The following is a 22,651-nucleotide window of genomic DNA, read 5'->3' on the forward strand; positions in this document are numbered from 1 at the left end:
CAATTATATTTGTTTAATTTGATCTGTTCTTGATTATGTCTGTGTGGCTTGTGGATCACCTTCATCTTCAAATTAAAAGTGTTTGTATGTGATACAATTACAGACTTTTAGATTGTGTTCTGGTGCGGTAATGTTGTCTCCTGTTTTGGCTTTACTGATTGCAATGGGACAATTGCCCTCAAAGATTCAAGTTGATGTCAACATACTGGATTAATTTGCGGGTCAAGGAAATGATCATCCTGTTAAAGGTGCACTGGAGGACGGTTGGGGACATCACTAGAAGAGTGTTTTTTGTTTTGGGTGGCTGGGTTCTTACCACGCTGCGAATATGGGTGTGTTTGATGATACAGTATGTCCCACTGTAGCTTTCTCTGTAACCCCACATTGTTTTTTCCAATGACTTCAGGTGATTTTAGTTTTTACACGATCGGATTCAGTTCTGCCTGAGAGTCTGTTGGTCATCAGTATATTAATGAAAGTTATTATCATACAGTAACCATTTTTACAGATGAATCAAAAGATAATTTAATTGGGGATGTTGGTGTGGCTGTTTTTGTGTGCCTGAATTGCAGGTAATGATAAAGAAATGACTTATAGCCATTTATCAGCACAGAAGGCAGAATTCTTTGCCAACAGTTTAGGCTTACAGTGGATGGAAGAAATTGGTCCTTATAATTTGCTCAGAATACATTTCGGTTTTGATGAGTCTTAAACAGGTCATTCTGGCAGTAGGTCAGATTGACTGTTGGAAACTTGTCAAACGGTATTTCATATATAAAGTTTGATTTATATGTCTGCACATTATGGGGCCCTGCACATCACGCTGTTGAGGTAAATGATGATTTTGATTGTTTAGCTCCAAAAGCTGTTAAATGTTAAGCTGTGGATATAGACCCACTTAGCAAATTAGAAGCTAAAAGGTTGGTAGTGTTAAGAATTAGGGGCTTATGGCAAGACGTAGGATAATGGACGTAAAGACAGACACCTTTCCAGAATACATAAACCTGTTGGGTTTATAGAAGAAGGGCTTAAAACAAGTGAAGGAATGATATTCACATGACAGAAATATCCACACTATGCTTAATTACGCCTTGTAACTAATTGGAAAACTTCATTCTGTGTCGTGTACATTTTGTCATTATGAAACCGTCGAAACACATACTACTTCAATGTGAAGCGTACAAGGCTGAAGAAAAATCAAATGCAGTCTTAAGTACAATCTTTGCGAGGGTAGATAGTTTTCAAATAACAGCCATTAAATTATGGGACTGACTATAAATCAATTCACAGTTTGAGCTGGAAAAGGCACGTAATAATTGTGTTAAACGTAAGGAAATGACATAAAGGGTAGCAAAGGTGAGTGGGCTGTTGGATTACTGGGATGCTCTTTTTATTTATTTATTAAATTTTTAGAAAATTACAAAGAATAAATGTAATGAAAAATTAGTAAGAAAAAGAAAAATAATATTAATCCTCCTCCCCCTCCCCACCTTAACCCTTATCTAAAGAAAGAAATAAGGAAGAAAAAGATTGCCTCGATATTGGAGGATACCCACATGCTCCATGGAGTTCAAAATAATATTTATATGTATTCTTACTTTCCCCAATTACATTATAATTTTATCTTCAAAGGACCTCTATATTTAATCCCATCTTTTGTAGGTATGGGAGCCAAATTTTGAAAAATATATGATATTCATTTCTCAGATTATATGTAATTTTTTCAAGTGGAATACAACAATATATTTCATTATTCCAATGATCCATAGTTAAATATAACTCAGATTTCCAAGTAATTGCGATAACTTTTTTAGCTACTTCCAATGCAATATTTTTAAATTTTTTCTGATACTTATTCAATTTAATTTTCGGTATTGTCCTTTCAATATCTCCTAATAAAAATAATATTGGACTATTTGGGAGTTGAACTCCAGTACTTTGTTCCAATAAAAGTCAGATATATCGAAAATGGTTGAATTTTAAAACAAGACCAAGTAGAATGTAAAAAAGTACCAATTTCTTGATTACATCGAAAGCATTGGTCAGACATATTTGAATTTAATCTCTTTATTTTCTGTGGTGTTATATATAATTGATGTAAAAATTATATTGTATTAATCTAATTTGAACATTTATTGTATTTATCATACTATCAGAACATAATCTTGACCAACTTTTTCCAACAATTTTAAAATTCAAATCAGTTTCCCATTTTTGTCTTGATTTATGAATTCCAGATTCAGTCTGTTTTTGAATCAAATTGTACATACAAGATGTATTTTTTTAAATTTTTCCTTTTTGAATTAATATTTCTATTTCACTAAGTTTTGGCATCAACATTGTTTGACCCAGCTTTTTTCGTAAATTGTCCTTTAATTGAAAATAAGAGAAAAGAGTGTTGTTTGATATTTTATATTTATTTTTTCATTGATCAAACGACATCAATATACCTCCTTCAAAACAATTACGTACATATTTAATCCCCTTTTGGAACCAATTATGTAAAAGTTTATTATCCATTGTAAAAGGAATAAGCCTATTTTGAATTAAAGTTTGCTAATAAAGATTTCTTTATCTTATCGTCCATATTTACCTTATTCCATAAATCAATCAAGAGTCTTAATATAGGAGATTCTTTTTTTTCCCGTATCAATTTGGATTCCCATTTGTATGTAAAATCTTCTGGTATGTTTTCTCCTATCTTATCTAATTTTATTCTAATCCATGCCGGGTTTTTTTTTCATCAAAAAAAGATGCAATAAATCTAAGTTGATTTCCTTTATCATAATTCTTAAAATTTGGAAGTTGTAACCCTCCTAAATCAAATTTACATCTCAATTTTTCCAATGATATTCTTGACATCTTTCCTTTCCAAAGAAATTTCCTTACATATTTATTTAGTTCTTGAAAAAACTTCTGCGGTAATTGTATTGGTAAAGTTTGGAATAAATATTGCAATCTATGGAATATATTCATTTTTACAGCATTAACTCTACCTATTAATGTTATTGGTAACATCATCCATTTATCAAGATCCTCTTTTATTTTTTTTAATAATGGCAAATAATTTTGTTTATATAAATTTTTACATCATTGTCAACTCTGATACCTAAATATTTTATCCCATTTATTGACCATCGAAATTGAGTTACTAATCGACATTGATTATAATTTCGTTTGGTAAGGGGTAAAATTTCACTTTTATCCCAATTTAATTTATACCCTGATACTTTCCCGTATTCTTCCAATTTAAAAGATAATCTTTGCAAAGATTGTAATGTGTTTGTTAAATAAATCAAAACATCATCAGCAAATAAATTAATCTTATATTCTTCTTGATTAACTCTAAAACCACCAAAATCTGAATCTGTTCTAATTAATTCAGCTAATGGTTCTTTTGCCAATACAAATAAAGCAGGTGATAACGGGCAGCCTTGTCCAGTTGACCTCGTTAAGCAAAATGGTGTTGAAATCTGAGCATTTGTAACTACTTTAGCTTGAGGATTAGTATTTAAGGTTTTAATCCATTGTATAAAAGATCTTCCTAGCTCATATTTTTCCAATACCTTAAACAAAAAATCCCATTCCAATCTATCAAATGCTTTTTCTGCATCCAAAGCAAATGCCACATTCATTTCCTCTCTTTTTTGTGCCAGATGAATTATACTAAGTAACCAGGTTAGATTATCCATTGATTGTCTGTTTTTAATAAAATCTGTTTGATCCATATGTATTAATTTTGGTAAATATTTAGATATTCTATTAGATAAAATTATTGCTATTATCTTATAATCTGTATTCAACAAAGAAATAGGCCTATATGATGTTGGTTTTAGAGGATCTCTTTTTTTGGCAATTCCGTTATGATCGCTGTTAAAAAAGATTGTGGGAGTTTATGCATTCTTTCCACTTGGTATATTAATTCCATAAAGGGAGGAATTAATATATCTTTAAATTTTTTTATAAAATTCAGGAGGAAAACCATTTTCTTCTGGGGATTTATTACTCTGAAGTGATCCTAAAGCTTCTTCAACCTCTTTTAATGTAAAGGGCATATCTAATCCTTTCTGTTCTTCCAAATTAAATTTTGGAAGGGTTATTTGTGATAAAAAATTTATCTATCTCAGTAATCTTATTTTGTGATTCTGATTGATATAGTTCAGTATAAAAAAAATAAAGTTTCATTAATTTCTAAAGGTTTATCAGCAACCTTATTTACACTTGTTCTAATTGCATTTATTGTTTTAAAAGCCTGTTCTGTTTTCAACTGCCAAGCAAGAATTTTATGTGATCTTTCAACTAATTCATAATATTTCTGTTTAGTTCTCATAATTACTTTTTCTGTACGATATGTCTGGAGTGTATTATATTGTAGTTTTTTATTAACAAGTTGTCTTTATTTTTCTTCTGTCATATATCATTGAGATTCTTTTTCTAACTTTATGATATCTTTTCCCAATTTTCCTTCTTAATTTTAGATGTATAACTTACAATCTGACCCCTTAAAATATGCTTTCATCGCTTCCTATAATACAATTTTATCCTCAATTGAATGTAAATTTGTATCCAAAAAAAATTGAATCTGTTTTTTCATAAAATCACAAAATCTTGACGTTTTAATAAAATTGTATTAAATCTCCATCTAAGTTTTATGTCTATTTGAATAAAATGAATAATCTCTTTCTCTTGGATTAATTTTTCTCCATATATCAATCAGGTTTAAATCTTCCATTAATGATAAAGTTAGTTTTATTACTTTTAATTTTGTAACAACTTTAGTTGACTTATCCAAAACTGGATCTAAACAAAAATTAAAATCTCTGCTTATTAATATTTTATAATTTGCGTCAGCCAAGTTCAAAAAATCTTCTTGTATGAATTTTGCATCATTTTCATTTGGTGCATAAATGTTCATAAAAGTCCATAATTCTGAAAAAATTTGACAATGTATAATCACATATCTCTCCACAGAATCAATTATTACATTTTGTATTTTAATTGGTAAAGATTTATTAACCGAAATTGCAACTCCTCTCGATTTTGAATTAAATGAAGTTGCTATAACATTTCCAACCCAATCTCTATTTAATTTCTTATGCCTGTGAACTTACTGAACACATCCTTGCCAGAAAAAAAACTTATCCCAATCCACTCTTCCTGGATCCTTTTTCATTTCCACAAAATTGGCCGTTCTCCAATTTTACCAGAACATTAAGCTGCCAGTTCTGCCCCTCACTAATAGCAGTAATGACGTTATCCCACGTGTCAACCCAAGCCCTGAACTCATCTGTTTTACCGACAATACTCCGTGCATTGAAATAGATGTACCTGAGAATATGTATATCATCCGCTTTTTTTTCATTTCCGTTTATACATGCAGTCCTCTCATGTTCCTTATCCTCCTGCACCTCACTATCTGCTCTGACACTCTGGTTCCCCTCCCTCTGCAAATCTGGATTAAATTCCCCGGAGCAGCACTGGCAAATCTACCCGCAAGAATGTTATTCCTCCCCCCCCCGCCCAGTTTAGGGGCAAACCGTCCCGTCGGAACAGGCCCCACCTTCCCGGGAACAAAGCCCAATTGTCCAGAAACATGAAGCCCTCCCTCCTGCACCATCCCCTTAGCCACGTATTTAGCTGCACTCTCCGCACATTTATATTTACAGGGACTTTACTCCTGACGCCGGTCCCGGGACCCGACCCGTTTACAGACCCGGAGCGGAACCGGAGCAGATTCTCAGCCACTGGTTCACACCCCAGGTCCGGAAGAAAGGATAAAGTTTCCCCGTGAATTTATTCCCAGTGAAGGTGTGGAGATGGGACTTGGTCTCCGCGTTGTAAAATGAAACTGTCCCGGACTCGTAACTGAGATAAACTCCCACCCTCCCGGGGATGGGACCGGCAGGAAGACGAGACCCGGGGGAGGGGCGACCGGAGACGTCACAATCCCGATGTAACACGTCACCAACCCGCCCGATGACCCAGAATCCGGTCTCCGGACTCAGAATGAACCATCCCTTCCTCTCCACAGACTCTGCGGCGACTCCCAGACCCCAGACCCGATTCCCCGTCACCTCCACCTCCCAGTAATGTCTCCCCGATGTGAATCCCTCCGATCCCAGCACACAAGCCCAGTTTGTGAATCTCTTCCCGGTGTCAGGGAGATTCCTCCGGGTCCCGGTCCATCTCACACTCTTCCGATCCTCAGACACCTCGAGATACGGATTCGCCGTTTCCACATCCAGGGTGACAGAGACTGGGGGGAGAAGCAGAGAATTTCATCTGTGAGTGTGAAGGGGGCAGTGTGATGGTTTGAGACATTAAAGGAGGTGACAATGGGAACCAGTGGGGGAGAGATGAATGGCAGATTGAACCAGGAGGGAGAGGGTTTGAAAGCCTGTGGGTGAACTGTGTGTGTAGACGTAATGAGAAGCTGGAGGGGGCAAAGATGGCAGATGAGGATGACTTTGTCCCCTTTCCCACAACCCCATCCCCCGCAGCCCCTCATTAGGACAGGGGATGAATTTGCAGGAACCCTTAAGCAACACAGGTATTGAGGAATTATTTCAGTCTGAACCCTAGACTGTTTACTCGTTTCCATAGAAACTTACCGGCCTGCTGTTCACCCAACAATTTGTGTGTGTTACTCTGCTTTAAATATACTCAATTATTTGGACTCCAAAGCTGCCTGTGGCAGATTCACTATCCTGTGGATAAAGGAATTCCTCCTCATTTCTGTCCTAAATGGACATCCCTATAGTTGGAGGCTGTGCTTACAGTTCTCAACCCACCCACATCCTCCCAACATCAACTCTCTCCAGACAGGTGTCAGAGAGATCTGGCGAGACCCTTCATCAGGACCTGTGCAGCTTGGATTACCAGCATCTGTAGATTTTCTTGTGTTTGATTTTTAAAGCAGAAGTTATTTTATCATGAGCTGATCCATTTTCCCATTCTCTCATTTAGTCCCACTCTCCCACCCTCTCACCATGACCTGTCTACTCACATACCTATCAATCTCTGTCTTAAATACACCCAATGACTTGGCTTCCACTGCTGCAAGAAATTCACAGATTCACCACCCTCTGGCTAAAAAAATTTCTTTGCATCTCCGTTCTGAATGGGCGCCCTTCAATCCTTAAGTCATGCTCTCTCGTACTAGACTCCCCCACCATGGGAAACAACTTTGCCACATCCACTCTGTCCATGCCTTTTAACATTCGAAATGCTTCTGTGAGGTTCCCCCTCATTCTAAACTCCACGGAGTACAGTCCAAGAGCGGTCAAACATTCCTCACATGTTAACACTCTTATTCCAGGAATCATTCTCGTGAATCTTCTCTGAACCCTCTCCAATGTCAGAACATCCTTTCGTAAATAAGGAGCCCAAAACTGCACACAGTATTCCAAGTGAGGTCTTACCAGTTCCTTATAGTGCCTCAACATCACATCCCAGCTCTTATATTCTATTCCTCTAGAAATGAATGCCAATATTGCATTCACCTTCTTCACCACCGACTCAACCTGGAGGTTAACCTTAAGGGTATCCTGCACAAGCACTTCCAAGTACAATTGCATCTCAGAATTTTGAATTCTCTCTCCATTTCAATAATAGTCAGCCCGTTTATTTCTTCTACCAACGTGCATGACCATACACTTTTAAACATTGTATTTCATTTGCCACTTCTTTGACCATTCTCCCAATCTATCCAAGTCTCTCTGCAGACTCTCTGTTTCCTCAGCACTACCGTCCCCTCCACCTATCTTTGTATCATCAGCAAACTTAGCCACAAAGCCATCTATTTCATAATCCAAATTGTTGATATACAACGTAAAAAGAAGTGGCCCCAACACGGACCCCTGTGGAACACCACTGGTAACTGGCAGACAACCAGAATGGGATCCTTTATTCCCACTCTCTGTTTCCTGCCAATCAGCCAACGCTCTATCCACATATGTAAATTTCCCATAATTCCATGGGCTCTTATCTTGTTTAGCAACTTCATGTGTGGCACCTTGTCAAAAGCCTTCTGAAAATCCAAATACACAACATCCATTGCATCTCCCTTGTCTAGCCTACTTGTAATCTCCTCAAAAGATTTCAATGGGTTTGTCAGGCAGGATTTTCCTTTAAGGCAACCATGCTGAGTTTGGCCTATCTTGTCATATGCGTCCAGGTACTCCGTAACCTCATTCTTGACAATTGACTCCAGAAACTTTACAACCATTTCTCAATCTAACAGGTCTATAATTTACTTTTTGCTTCCTTGCCCCTTTCTTAAATACCAGAGTGGCATTTACAATCTTCCACTCCTCCGGAACCATGCCAGAATCTATTGACTTTTGAAAGATCATTGCTAATGCCTCCGCGATCTCCACAGCTACTTCCTTCAAAACACAAGTGTGCATTCCGTCTGGTCCTGGAGATTTATCTACCCTGAGACTATTCAGCTTCCTGAGTACTTTCTCTGTCGTAATTGTGACTGCGCACACTTCTCTTCCCTGACACCCTTGAGTGTCCGGTATACTGCTGATATCTTCCTCAGTGAGGACTGATGCAAATACTCGTTCAGTTCCTCAGCCATCTCCTTATCTCCCATTACAATTTCTCCAGCATCATTTTCTATCTGTCTAATATCCACTCTCACCCGTTTTTTATTCTTTATATACTTGACAAAGCTTTTAGTATCTTCTTTGATATAATTTGCAAGCTTCCTTTCATAGTTCATCTTTTCCCTCTTAATGGCCTTCTTAGTTTCCTTTTGTAAGCTTTTAAAATCTTCCCAATCCTCTGTCTTCCCACTAATTTTTGCTTCTTTGAATGCCCTCTCCTTTGCTTTTACTTTGGCTTTGACTTCTCTTGTCAGCCACTTTGGCTTTGACTTCTCTTTTTCCATTTGAAAAATTCTTCTTTTTTGGAATATATCTGTCTTGCACATTCCTCACTCCTCACATAAACTCCAGCCACTGCTGCTAGGCCGTCCTTCCCTCTAATGTCCCTTTCAAGTCAAATTTGGCCAGTTCCTCTCTCGTGCCACTGTAATTTCCTTTACTCTACTGCAATACCGACACATCGGATTTCGGCTTCTCTTTCTCAAATTTCACAGTGAACTCAATCATGTTACGATCACTGCCTCCTAACGGTTCCTTCACCTCAATCTCTCTAATCACCTCTGGGTCATTACACAATATCCAATCCAGTATCTCTGATCCCCTAGTGGGCTCAACAACAAGCTGTTCTGAAAAGCCATCTCGTAGACATTCTACAAATTCTCTCTCTTGAGATCCAGTGTCGACCTGATTTTCCCAATCCACTCGCATGTTAAAATCCCCACAATTATCATAACACTGCCCTTCTGGCAAGCCTTTTCTATTTTCTGTTGTAATTTGTAATCCACATCACTGCAGCTGTTAGGAGGCCTGTAGATAACTGCCATCAGGGTCCTTTTACCCCGGCGATTTCTTAGCTCAACACAGAAAGATTCTGCACTTCCGATCCTATGTCACCTCTTTCTAATGATTTAATATCATTTCATACCAATAAAGCCACGCCACCCCCTCTGCCTACCTGCCTATCCTTCCGATACACCGTGTATCCTTGGACGTTTAGCTCTCACAGCCATGCATCCTTTAGCCACGTCTCAGTGATGGCCACAAAATTATACCTGCCAATCTGTAGCTGTACGACAAGATCATCCACCTTATGCCTTATGCTGTGTGTATTTAAGTATAACACCTTAAGTCCAGTATTTGGTCAGTTTTGCTTTGATTGCACTGCAACTCATCCCAGTGGCTGCAAATTTGCCCCATCACCTGCCTGTCCTTCCTGACATCTTTACTGCTCACTATCTTAGATTTATAGATTCCCTCTCCTCCGCTCTATCATTCCGGTTTACCATCCCCCTGCCAAATTAGTTTAAACCCTCCCTAACAGCTCTATTAAACATTCCCGCGATGATATTGATCCCCTTCGGGTTCAGGGGTAACCCGTCCTTTTTGAATAAGTAGTACTTCCCCCAGAAGAGATCCCAATGATCCAAGAATCTGAAGCCCTGCCCCCTGCACCAGTCTCTCAGCCACACATTCATCAGCCTGATCCTACTATTCTTGCCCTCGCTAGCACGTGGCACAGGTAGCAGTCCTGAGGTTACTACCCTGGAGGTCCTGCTTCTCAGCTTCATTCCCAACTCCCGGAAATCTCTCTTCAGGACCTCCTCCCTTTTCCTCTCTATGTCATTGGTACCAACATGTACCAAGACAGCTGGCTGCTCACCCTCTCCCTTCAGAATATTCTGGACCCGATCCGAGACATCCCGTACCCTGGCACCTGGGAGGCAGCACACCATGTGGGTATCTCTGCCAGGCGCACAGAATCTCCTGTCTGTTCCACTGACTATGGAATCCCCTATGACTACCGCATTCCTCTTCTCCCTCCTTCCCTCCTGCACAACAGCGCCAGGCTCAGTGCCAGAGACCCGGTCACCGTAGCCGTCCCCTGTCAGGTCATCCCCCTCAACAGCGTCCAAAACGATATACTTGTTGCTGAGGGGGGCAGCCACAGGGGTGCTCTCCACTATCTGGGCATTTCCCTTCCCTCTCCTGACAGTCACCCAGTTTTCTGACCCCTGTAGCCTAGGGATAACTACCGCCCTGTAGCTCCTGTCTATCACCTCTTCATTTTCTCTAATAAGCAGTAGGTCATCAAGCTGCAGCTCCAGATCCCTAACACGGTCTCCGAGGAGCTGAATCTCGGTTCACCTGGTGCAGATGTGGCTATCAGGGAGGCTGGAGGTCTCCCAGGATTCCCACATCTGACACCCTGAACAAAGCACAGACCCTGCAGACATGCTACCTAATTCTACAGGAATGACACAAAGAAAGATGGGTCTACTCACCCACTTACTTCACCAAGCACACGGACTTTTTAAACGGTTAAGTAATGTGCCCTGCTGTTCCCCCGTCCGTCCAGGCCGATTTGCCAAGGGGAGAAAAAGAGTCGGTTCCTCGCTCTCAGCTCTTCCCGTTACCGCCTAAGCCCGTTGAGCCAAAGCCCTACACTCTGCTGCCACCCACTCCGCTGCCCGCTGTATAGGGTGGTCATCTTTTTAAACTCTCCGCGCTGTCCTGTGCAGTCTCGCCGTTCTTGTACACAAAGTTTTTTTTTTACACTGTCTTCCTTCAGAATTTAGCTCCCACGCCGCCCTTCTTGTCCCAATCTAAAAAAACACCTTCAGTCCTGTATTCATCAGCCTATTCCACACTGTCCACATGAAATTTAGCAAGGCCTTTGATGTCGATGATAGACCATACTTGGAGTATTGTCTGCTTTTCCGGTTCCCGAATATGGGGAGGATGTCATTACACTGGACAGGAGGCTTCAGGAGGATGTTACCAGGACTGGGGGCTTGGGTTAAAATCAGAGAGTGGGTAAGCTTGGGCTATTCAGCTGTAGTGTAGGATGTTCAGGTATGACCCCTTATCAAGGTAAATAATTCTAAGGAGCTTAAATAACGTTCTTTTTCCAAGAAATGGGAGTACAGAACCAGAGGCCTCAGATGGAAAGTGAGATGGGAAATCGGGTAACATTCTCAGAGAGAGGGAGGTTGTTGAACGGAATTTGCCCTCAGACGCTGTAGAAACAGGTAAAAAATAACATATTTTAAAATAAATACACAGATGGGGAATGGTTAGAGGGATGGGGGGGGGGCAAACACACAAATGGGCCATGCTCAAGAAGACATCTTAGTCTTGCAGATTGATGAAGTGGGCCGTGAGTTCAACATCCATCAAACCCTCCCAGATCATCCTCCTGAGGAATCTCACCCTGGAGTCTGTCTGTGAAGTGTTGATGTGACGTCACGTCAGAGGGCAGCTCAGTGACACAGAACAGACAGACTGGGTAAGGACGGCAGATTTCAATCCTAAATGGGAATTTGTGCCTATAACTGTGGCCGTGTGTCACACTCTAATAGTATATCTGTGTGTGTGTGTGTGTGTGTGTGTGTGTGTGTGTGTGTGTGTGTGTGTGTGTGTGTGTGTGTGTGTGTGTGTGTTGATTGTGGTAAATATCCGTGTGGTGTGTATACACATTGAAGGATAGTGTGCACATTGAAGAATTTGTATGTTACAGTGTGTCATCACATGTCTGGTGTGTGTTGACAATGTGTCACATGTGATTGAGCTGTTTAAATGAATAAATTACTGTCTCTGAAGAGACTGGTTTCCAGGTTACTGAGGGAAATAACAATGTACATTGCTGAGGCTCTGACTACAATCTGCCAGTCCTTCCTGTGTATGTGTGTGAGGGAGCTTTGCCAGGCCGGTTATGCTGTGTGTGCTTCTCCCGAGATGAAATCTTGACTCATGTCAATGCTTGTTGGTGTGTCCGAGCTGATTCTCACAATGCTTCAATGAAGTGGTCTGATCACCATAAAACATAGGAGCAGAATTAGGCCATTTTCCTATCGAGTCTGCTCCGCCATTCAATAATTGATGATCCTTTTTTTCCCTCCTCAGCCCCACTACCTGGTCTTCTCCCCGTAACCTTTGATGCTGTGTCCAATCTAGAACCTATCAAGCTCTGCCTTAAATTCACCCAACAGGTTCCACAAATTCACTAGCTGCTGGCACAAATTTCTCCGCATGTTTTAAATAGATTCCCCCTCTGTCTTGAGGCTGTGCCCTCTTGTCCTAAACTCCACCACCATGGGAAACATCCCTTCCACATCTACTCTGTCTGAGACTTTCAACATTCGAAAGGTTTCTAGGAATTTCAACATTTGAAAGGTTTCAATGAGATTCCCCCTCATCTTTCTAAATTCCAGCGAGTGCAGACACAGAGCTATCAAACGTTCCTCGTATGATAACCCTTTCATTCCTGGAATCATCCTTATGAAATGAACCTTCTGCAATGCCAGCACATCTTTTCTTAGACGAGGAGCCCAAAATTGTTCACAATACTCAAGGTGAGTCTTCACCAGTGCCTTATAAATCCTCAGCATCACATCCCTGCTCTTGAAATGAATGCTATTTAAACCGATTGAATTCAATGCTAACATTGGATTTGCCTTCCTCACCAGTGACTCTACCTTCAAGTTAACCTTTAGGGAGTTCTGCAGAATGACTGCTGAATCCAATTTCGGCTCAGATTTTTTGATTTTCTCCCCATTTGAAAAAAAAATCTGCACATTATTTCTACGACCAAAGTGCAGGACCATGTATTTTCCAACATTGTATATAATTTGCCAATTTCTTTCCCATTCTCCTCATCCAAGTCCTTGTCCAGCCTAACTGTTTCCTCAACACTACCGGCCCCTCCGCCAATCTTCGTATCATCTGCAAAGCCTGGAAACAAAGCCATTTACTCTAGGACAAGAGGGTATGACTTCATGATTGAAGGACGTCCTTTTAGAACTGAGATGCAGAGAAATTACTTTAGTCAGTGTGTGTGGAGAATCTGTGGAATTTGTTGCGACATGTGGCTGTGGAGGCCAAGGCATATTTAAGGCAGAGATGTACCGGTTCTCATTTAGCCAGGGCATCAAATGGTATGGGGTGAAAGCAGGGGAGTGGGGATGTCCGGAAGAATTGGGTCTTCCCATGACTGAATATTGGAGCAAACTCAATGGGCCGAATGGCCTATTTCTGCTCCTATATCTTATTGTCTATTCCATCAGCTAAATCTTGATATACAGCATAAAATGAAGGTGTCCTAACACCTGTGTCCCTGAGGAACACGAGTCACTGGCAGCCAACCAGGAAAGGTTCCGTTGACTCCCATTCGCTGTTTCCTACCAATCAGCCAATGTTCTAACCATGCCTGTAACTTTTCTGTAATACCATGGCCTCTTAACCTGGTTACCACCTTCATGCGTGGCACTTTGTCAAAGGCCTTCCGAGATTCCAAGTATACAACATCCACTGCATCCCCTTTATCGATCCTGCTTGTAATCTCCTCAAAGAATCCCAACAGGTTTGTCAGGCAGAATATTCCCTAACGAAGCCATGCTGACTTGTCCTATCTTGTCCAGTGTCACCAAGTATTCCATAGCCTCATACTTAACAACTGACTCCAATTTCTTCCCAACCACAGAGGTGAGGCAAACTGGTCAATAATTTCCTTTCTGCTGCCTTCCTCCTTACTTAAAGAGTCAAGTGACATTTGCCATTTTCCAGTCCTCTGGCACCATGCCAGGGTCCAGTGATTTTGAAAGATCATTTGGAATGCCTCCATAATTTCTACTGCGACCTCTTTCAGAACACTGGGGTGCAGTTCATCTGGTCTGGGTGACTTATGTATCTTTGGGGCTTTCAGCTTTTTGAGCAGCTTGTCCCTTGTAACAGTAACTGCACTCACTTCTCTTCCCTCGCACTCTTCAACACCGGGCACAGTGCTGGTGTCTTCCACGGTGAATACTGGTGCAAAATATTTGGCTTATCTGCCATCTCTTTATCCTCTGTTATTATGCATCCAGCCTCATTTTCTAGCTGTCCTATATCCACTCTCATCTCTGTTTTATTTTTTTTACAATACTTGAAAAATAATTTGATATTGTTTGCTATCTTGTTTTCCAAAGATAGGTGTGTAAAAAGGGCCAGAAGGATCATTGGATACCAGAGTCACCCCAACCACAACCTGTACCAGTTGCTACCATCCGGGATACGGTACCGCAGCATAAAAGCCGGGAGCAACAGGCTCCGGGACAGCTTCTTCAACCAGGCCAGTTCAATTCAAATCAATTTCTTGTTTATTTTTTCCCACCTTTTAGTTCCTCTCTGTAGATATTTAAAAGCTTCCCAATCCTCTCTCTTCCGAATAATTTTTGTTTAGTTGTATGCCCTCTCCTTTGCCTTTACATTAACTTGTCAGCCATGGTTGTACTATTTCGCCATTTGAGTATTTATTTATTTTTGGAGTACATCTATCCTCATTTTCCCAGAAACTGACACCATTTCTGCTCTGCTCTCATCCCTGGCAGCATCTCCTTCCAATTTGCTTTGGCCAACTCCTCTCTCAGACCACTGTAATTTCTTTTACTCCTCTGAAATACTACAAAGTCAGACTTTACTGTCTCCTTATCAGATTTCAAGTTGAACTCAGTCATGTTGTGAGCTCTGCCTCCTAAGGTTTCTTTTAACTACTCACCTCTGGTTCAATACATAACACCCAATCCAGTAGAGCTGTTCCCCGAGTAGGCTCAACGACAAACTGCTCTAGAAAGCCATCACATTGCATTCAACAAACTCACTCTCTTGAAATCCTTTACCAACCTGATTTTCCCAATTGACCTGCATGTTGAAATCTCCCATGATTATCATAACATTGTCCTTTTCATCAGCTTTTTCTATTTCCAGTTGTAATCTGTGGGCCTCAACCCACTGACTGTTGGGAGGCCTGTATATGACTGGTGTCAGTGTCATTTTTACTTTTGCAGTTCCTTACCTCAACCCACAAGGATTCAACATCTTCCAATCCTATGTCACATCTAGCTGCTGATTTGCCAGCAGAGCCACACCACCCCCTCACCCGACCTTCCTACACCACCGATACATTGTGTAACCTTGGACATTCAGATCCCAACTACAACCATGATTCTGTAATAGCCACAATATCACACCTGACAATCGGTAATAGTGCAACAAGATCATCCACCTTATTTCTCATACTCCATGCATTGAGATATAACACTTTGTGTACTGTATCTGCTACCCTTTTTAAATCTGCATCTCTAATGCACTGACACTCACCCTGCTGGCTGACATTTTGTCCTCGCATCTGTCCGCCATATCTGACAGTCTGACTGCACGCTATCTTTGCATTTTACCATCAGTCCTATCCCTTCACTCCAGTTCCCGACCTCCCCCCCAACAAATTAGTTCAGACCCTCCCCAACAGCTCTATCAAACCTCTCTGTGAGAATATTGTTCTCCCTCGGGTCGAGGTGCGACCTATCCCTTTTGAGCAGTTCGTTCCTCCACCAGAACAGATCCCGATGATCCAAGAACCTGAATCCCTGTCCCCAGCACCATCTTCTCAGCCATGTTTCTCTGTCAGATTATCCTGTTTCTACCCTCACCAGCACGTGGCACAGGCAGCAATCCAGAAATTACAACACTGGGGGTACTGCTTATGAGCTTTCTACCAAGCTCTCCAAATTCTATTTTCAGGACCTCTTTGCTTTTACTTCCAATGTCATTGTCATAAATTTACCAAGATATCTGGCTCTTTGGCCTCCCTCTCTAAAATGCTGCGGACACGATTCGAGGCATCCCTGACCCTGGCACCCAGGAGGCAACATACCATTCGGGTGTCCCGTTCACATCAATAGATTCTCCTGTCTGTTCCCCTGGTGATTCAGTCCCCGATCACGACCACTCCCCTCTTCGGCCTCTAACAACAGTGAGAGTTGCTGATCCGGAAGGGGGAAGACCTGTGTCAGTCAGGGTCTGCACTCACAGGGCACATGAAGGACTTGTGTATTTTCCTGACAATCCCGGTCACCACACTGATACTCATTTTTATTCCCTACAATATTATTGTCAGTATTAAATTCCCAGTTCCTCTGGTTAGATCCAAACTTATGTACTGGTGTGTTAGTGCATTCGCCTGGGATTGGAACACAGTGGTTCATCTGCCAGTCCCGTGTATTGGTTGTATTGTGACCCTGTGCTGGTGTGTCCAGGGGTCTGACATCTCCAGCTCACCATGTGACAGTGATGCCTCCCAGTCAGTGGGGTTGATGTGGAATAAACTTCAGTTCCCCTGCACCCCAGTATTATAGACAATCTTTGCCTCAAATTGGAAGTAAATTGATCTTCATAAACAAGGAGAAATGAATCTTTGTAAGTTTTACCTCGATTAATAGCATCAAGCATTTCTCTCAGCACTGTGTTCAACAAATAGAGGTGATCGAATTTTTCAACCGGTAGGGTCTCATCTGTCACTGACAATTCCTGGACATCGTCATTAATCCTGTAAATATTAAACTGCTGGTTATAAATTGCTATTCTGAACTATTTTCAAATCCATTCAGGGTTTCAGTAAAGAGCCTGTCCTACCTTCTGTTCCGACGAGCTTCCTCCTGAAATAAATAAAACACAAATCTGATTAGACTTGGACTTACTGTCCACATCCTGAATTTCATCCAAATCATTACAAGGTGTTGAAAATTCCCACTCCCACAATCACTCAGACACACGGACAATACAGAACCATGGGGTAAGTGACAGGGAAAGTTTATGAATGTCAGACCATTACTGAGAGGAAGAAACTTACAGGGAGGACAGGACAGGCTGTGCATTATCATCTGGATATGACGTCAGTGTGATAGGATGGAGGAATTTAAGATCAGTGATGTATGTGATTGTGTGCAGGTGGAGGAAGTACCTCTATTTATGGGGAGACTCGTGGGGAGATGTAATTCCAGATGGATTTTAACAAATTCCACAAGAAATTTAGTGAGGAGGATGTGAAACTCGCTGTCACAGGAGTGGATGAAATGGATCAGCAGAGACTGACTGTAATGGGGAGGCTGGATAAACAGTTGAGGGACTAGGGAGTTCGGGGCACTGTTGCTGGGTGCGGTGAGTAGGTGGCAGGGGGCTTGTGAAGCAGGGATACTGATAGAAGATGGACCTAATGGCCTGTTTATGATAGAGAATGGGATATAATCCCATGTGAAATGTATCCAAAAAATAAAGAGACAGTGAAAGTTTCCATAATCTGACGGAAACCGGATACAGGAGATAAGTCTGATGTGTGGGTCAAATTCTTTGTTCTCACTGATTGACAGAGAGACCCTCACACCAACTGCAACAGACACACTCACAGCCTGTGACTGGAACCGGGTGTTAATGGGAGTTTTGGAGGATATTTAATGCGGTATTTAAGGAAACAGTCAGCAGCTCTGTGTTATGATCGGAGTAAATAATTTCAGAGAGATTTGCATTCTGTCCTGGGATGTACAGAAGTTGTGGAAGTCTAGTTTTGGGACAATAGACAATAGGTGCAGCAGTAGGCCATTCGGCCTTTCTAGCCAGCACGGCCATTCACTGTGATCATGGCTGATCATACACAATCAGTACCTCGTACCTGCCCTCTCCCCATATCCCTTGACCCCGCTATCTATAAGAGCTCTATCTAACTCTCTCTTGAAAGCATCCAGAGACTTGGCCTCCACTGCCTTCTGGGGCAGAGTATTCCACGTATCCACCACTCTCTGCGTGAAAAAGTTTTTCTGCATCACTGTTCTAAATGGGTTACCCCTTATTCTTAAACTGTGGCCTCTAGTTCTGGACTCACCCATCAGCGGGAACATGCTTCCTGCCTCCAGCGTGTCCAATCCCTTAATAATATTATTATGGGACAACAACAACCCTGAATAGTTACATCAATGGTCTGGTGAGAAACAGTTTACTGCCATTTGTAAATGCTGTGTGTAGGAGCAACACGTCTGTTTTCTGTCTGCATTGTATTCTGTGTTACGTGTTTATTATGGTAACTCGTCACGTGAGTGGGGACGTGGTAAAAGTTCCGTATCTGTACTTTGTTCTGCACAGTTTTGAGCTGGGGACGGGTGGATGTCATTCTGTTCTTGACCGCTGTGTTGCAGCTTACTTTACAATGAATTACACTGAAGTTTCATCGCTTCAAGATTATATTTTGCTAATGAAGGACCGAAAGCGTATCGTGGACATTTTGAAATGTCATTATTGGAGTGATGGGAGGGTGCATCATGCAGGTATAACGACTTGTGTGAGGTCGCCAGCAGCGGCAATTGATTTGTTAGAATTGGCCGCTGTGCTGTGTTTATTTCAAATATACCACTGTTCATTTAGTGCCTTTTGACAGAAACAAATTGAAATATAATCCCTCACCTTGAGAAATATCACACCATCTTTCTGATCCATCTGTTCCTTTAACTTAGTGATTTCCTCCTGAATACTCCTTATATTCTCTTGAAGTGCTAGAAGATTTTTCTCCATTGGGTTGAGAATCCTCTTCTCTTCTTCCCTGAGATCCCTGAGTAAGCTCTGCTCTTTCTCAGTGATAATCTGGCGCAGTTCAGCAAACTGGGATGTGATGTGGGACTGAAGGCTGTGTGACTGTTCCTGTCGAAGGAAAGGTGAAGATTAATATACTGCATTGCTGTGCTCTGTTTCCTTTTGTCGTTAAGTTCGGTCTATTAGAGTCTATGCTAATTCTGAGAGCATTCCCGTCAACACCATTCCCTCACGTTTTCCTGAAACCTACTCTCACTTATTGACCCATAAACTCCCATCTGATTCACACACACCCTCCCCACCTTCACAGGGTTAACGGTAATTAGCCATTCATTCGGCATGTCCTTGGGACGTGTCGGAATCTTTCGTGGTCACAGGGGGAGCATGCAAACTCCACACAGACAGCAGCAGAGGTCAGGATCGAACCCAGGTCACTGGAGCTGCGACACTCGGCTATTCTGCATTAAAGGGAGCAAAACTCGACAGTAAAATCAGAAATTCCGCTCAGGAAGCCTCACCTGAACTCCGGAAATCTTCTCTTTCTGTTGCTGCTCCTTTTCCTGGAAGTCTGATTCCTTTTTTGTGAGAGAGTCTAAGGAAGATTTTAGCTGATCCTGGAAGTCAGAGAGTGAAGGAAATAGAAACAAAGATGCATCAAAATAAACAGGTGATCAAACCCGATTATCACACAAAATGCCGGAGGAACTCAGTGAGTCAGGCATCATCTATTCAGGGGAAATAAACAGTCGGTGTTTCGGGATGAGACCCTTCATTAGGACTGGGAAGGAATGTGACAGGAGCCAGAATAAAATGGTTGGGGATGAGAACCAGCTGACAGGTGACGGGTGAGATAGCGTGAGGGGGACGTGGGGGAGGGTGATGAAGTGAGAAGCTGGGAGGGGACAGGTGGAAGAGGTAAAGGGCTGGAGAAGTAGGAATCTAATACGAGAGGACAATCGACCATGGAAGAAACGGGAGGAACTGGGCTGTTTGCGGCCCTGAATGGTGACGAGGGAGGAGGTTAGGAGTCAGGTGTAGCAAAGGACAAAGGAAATATGTTAAGTTAACGTTAGTTTTTACCTTGTAGATTTTAACAGCTTCTTTAATCGGCATGAAGCGGTGCTCTCTGTGCTCCTGCGCGTCTCTACAGATCAGACAGATCAGTGTCTTGTCCGTTTCACAAAACAGCTTCAATTCTTCCTCATGTTCCTCGCAGTGACGTTTACTTTCCTTCCCTTTCGGATTCAGGCTTAGATTCCGAACTTTTTGTGTCAGATTTGCTAAGGCCCGACTGACCCTGAGGGTGCGGTCAGCAAACTCCTCTCTACATTCCGGGCAGGAGTTTCTCTGCTCCCTTTCCCAATACCGTGTGATACAAGAGCGACAGAAGTTGTGTCCACACTCCAGTATAACCGGATCGGTGAAGAAATCCAGGCAGACGGGGCAAATTACCTCCTCGGTCCAACTCTCGGTCTCTCCTTTCGAAGCCATGTTAACTCCAGCACTTCCTGATTCAGAATGCTTTCACTTTCGGGGAGTTGCTGATCCCCTGCAGTACCGGGATTGTCCACTACGCGCGCTGCAGACTCGGGGAATCACACAACACACACACAATGCTGGTGGAACACAGCAGGCCAGGCAGCATCTGTAGGGAGAAGCACTGTCGACGTTTCGGGCCGAGACCCTTCATCAGGACAGCAGTAATCGTGCTGCCCGTTGGAGAGATCTGGTGATGAGGCATTCTGCCAGATGGTCTGGACTGTCTGCTCAGGGAACCACTCCACTGTGTCCATCCAGTCCTTCTCCTGCAGTAACTGCAGGACATTCCGTGCTGACCACTGTCTGGTGTTCTTGTGGTCAAAGCTGCTGGTCTGAAAGAACTGTCACCAATTTCATTAACACAAGGTTCACATGGAGAAGCTTCCCGACTGAGACAGACACAGTCTCATGGGGTATTTACAGGGTAGGGGCAGGAATGATGTTTTTCCTGGCTGGGCAGTGGAACCAGGGATCGCAGACTCAAAATCCGAGGCCACCTCAGCAGGACTGAGATGAGGAGAAATTTCCCCAACACAGTGCAGTGAATATTTGGAGTTTTCTCCACAAGTTTCCTAAAGTAAACGGACATATTTAGGAGCTCGGCGATGTTGGGAACGTTTCAGGAAAGTGGCGCTGAGGTCAAAGTTCAACATGTTCTGAGTGAGGGGCAGAACAGTGCAACGGGCCGAGTGGCAACGCCTGCTCCTGTTTCTTATTTTCTAAATCACGAATTTACCTTTGCGCCTTGTTCTCCCTTGGCCTTCCGCCTGTCGGATTGCACAGGGGAGCGGTGAGAGCTCCGGAGATCCATCAGCAGCCGCTGCGGTTATTTCATGCTCTCGTTATTTTATCGGTGTTTCTCTGTTTTTGCACAGTTTGTTACCTTCAGCACTCTGGCTGATCTTTCACTGCCTGCTTCTGTTATGGTTACTATTCTATACTTTTTCTAAGTACGTCCGCAGGAAAATGCTTCTCGGGGTTGAATGTGGTGATTTATCTGTACTCTGATAATAAAATTTACTTTGAAATTTGAGTTTCGGGGATTTTCCTTTAATTCTGTGAACAAACTGTGACTGACTTCTCCAGCTCCCAGTAGCAGCCCGCTCTCTCACACACAGCCAATCAGCGATCACCGCTGGGAGAGGGATGCTTTCATTGGCCGAGGGGTGTCAGTGGGCGGGACGCTGTTTGGACCGGGACCGAGTGGGCCGGAGACCGGGAGCTGCGCCTCGGGTTTCGGCTGCACCACCAGCGGGTCGTGAATCCTTTCGAAGGCAGAGCTGAAGCGACCGGCGGAGATTCCGTGAGATGTTTCAGCTACACGGAGGCGCCCGGCCTTTCCCCGCCGAGGATCGGGGCCTGTTGTCTGCAGTTGTCTCCCAGACCCGTCCCTTCCTGCTGGGAACGGGAGCTGCCCCGCAGCGGCTGCCGGTGGATCTCCGGAGCTCTCACCGCTCCCCTGTGCAATCCGAACGGCTGAAAACCAAGGGAGAACAAGGCGCAAAGGTAAACTCGTGCTTTAGAAAATAACGAACAGGAGCATGTCTGGCCATTCGGTCCGTTGCGCCTATTCCATCCTTTCCTCAGAATAGTCCTTTTTAAATCTTTTTATTGATTTTAAACAAACATAAATGAAACACGAATGCAAATTTGATATTCAGAACTGTTGAAATAATACCAAAAATATCTTTCCAATAATTTTGCAAACGGGCAAGACCAGAACATGTGGGTCAATAAAGTGACTTCAGAATGACATCTGTCACTGGTTGGGTTAACATAAGAATAAAATAGAGCGAGTTTATCCTTGGACATGTGAGCTCTATGAACAACCTTAAATTGTATTAGGCATGTTTAGCACAAATAGAAGAAGAATTGATTAATTGTAAAATGTTCTCCCACTGCCCTGTGGGTATAAGACAGTAAAGTTATTTTACCCATTCCTTCTTAATTATTTCTGATACTCCTGGCTGTATTTTCATGATCATATTATAAATAATAGCTACTAAACCCTTCTGACAAGGATTCAGAGCCAGAATTTTTTTCTGTAATGTCCATTGGACATAATTTCAGAAAAGACTAACATTCAAGAAATTGCTAACTTGCAAGTATCT

The 22,651-nt window shown here is 42.3% G+C and overlaps 1 protein-coding gene across 1 annotated transcript; it reads right to left on the reverse strand.

The window, feature by feature from the left end:
- Window positions 1-1,382: 1,382 nt before the first annotated feature.
- Window positions 1,383-21,583, reverse strand: LOC132385820 (zinc-binding protein A33-like). The gene is made up of 6 exons (XM_059958042.1): window positions 20,082-21,583; window positions 19,520-19,615; window positions 18,876-19,109; window positions 17,058-17,080; window positions 16,853-16,971; window positions 1,383-6,256 (listed from the first exon to the last, which is right to left on the reverse strand). Exons 1-6 carry the CDS (start codon window positions 20,490-20,492, stop codon window positions 5,706-5,708), a joined length of 1,434 nt encoding a protein of 477 aa, XP_059814025.1. The 5' UTR covers window positions 20,493-21,583; the 3' UTR covers window positions 1,383-5,705.
- Window positions 21,584-22,651: the final 1,068 nt, after the last annotated feature.

This window comes from Hypanus sabinus (genome assembly GCF_030144855.1).
Source record: "Hypanus sabinus isolate sHypSab1 chromosome X2 unlocalized genomic scaffold, sHypSab1.hap1 SUPER_X2_unloc_24, whole genome shotgun sequence".
Taxonomy (NCBI): domain Eukaryota; kingdom Metazoa; phylum Chordata; class Chondrichthyes; order Myliobatiformes; family Dasyatidae; genus Hypanus; species Hypanus sabinus.

Bases quoted from the DNA above. Each gene is read 5' to 3' on its own strand.
- LOC132385820 (XM_059958042.1), bottom strand. From the start codon at position 20,492: ATGGCTTCGAAAGGAGAGACCGAGAGTTGGACCGAGGAGGTAATTTGC. The intron at 19,616-20,081 runs GTAAAAACTAAC...TCTGACTTCCAG, and splicing joins AAGCTGTTAAAATCTACAAG to GATCAGCTAAAATCTTCCTT. The intron at 19,110-19,519 runs GTGAGGCTTCCT...TTCCTTCGACAG, and splicing joins AGAAGATTTCCGGAGTTCAG to GAACAGTCACACAGCCTTCA.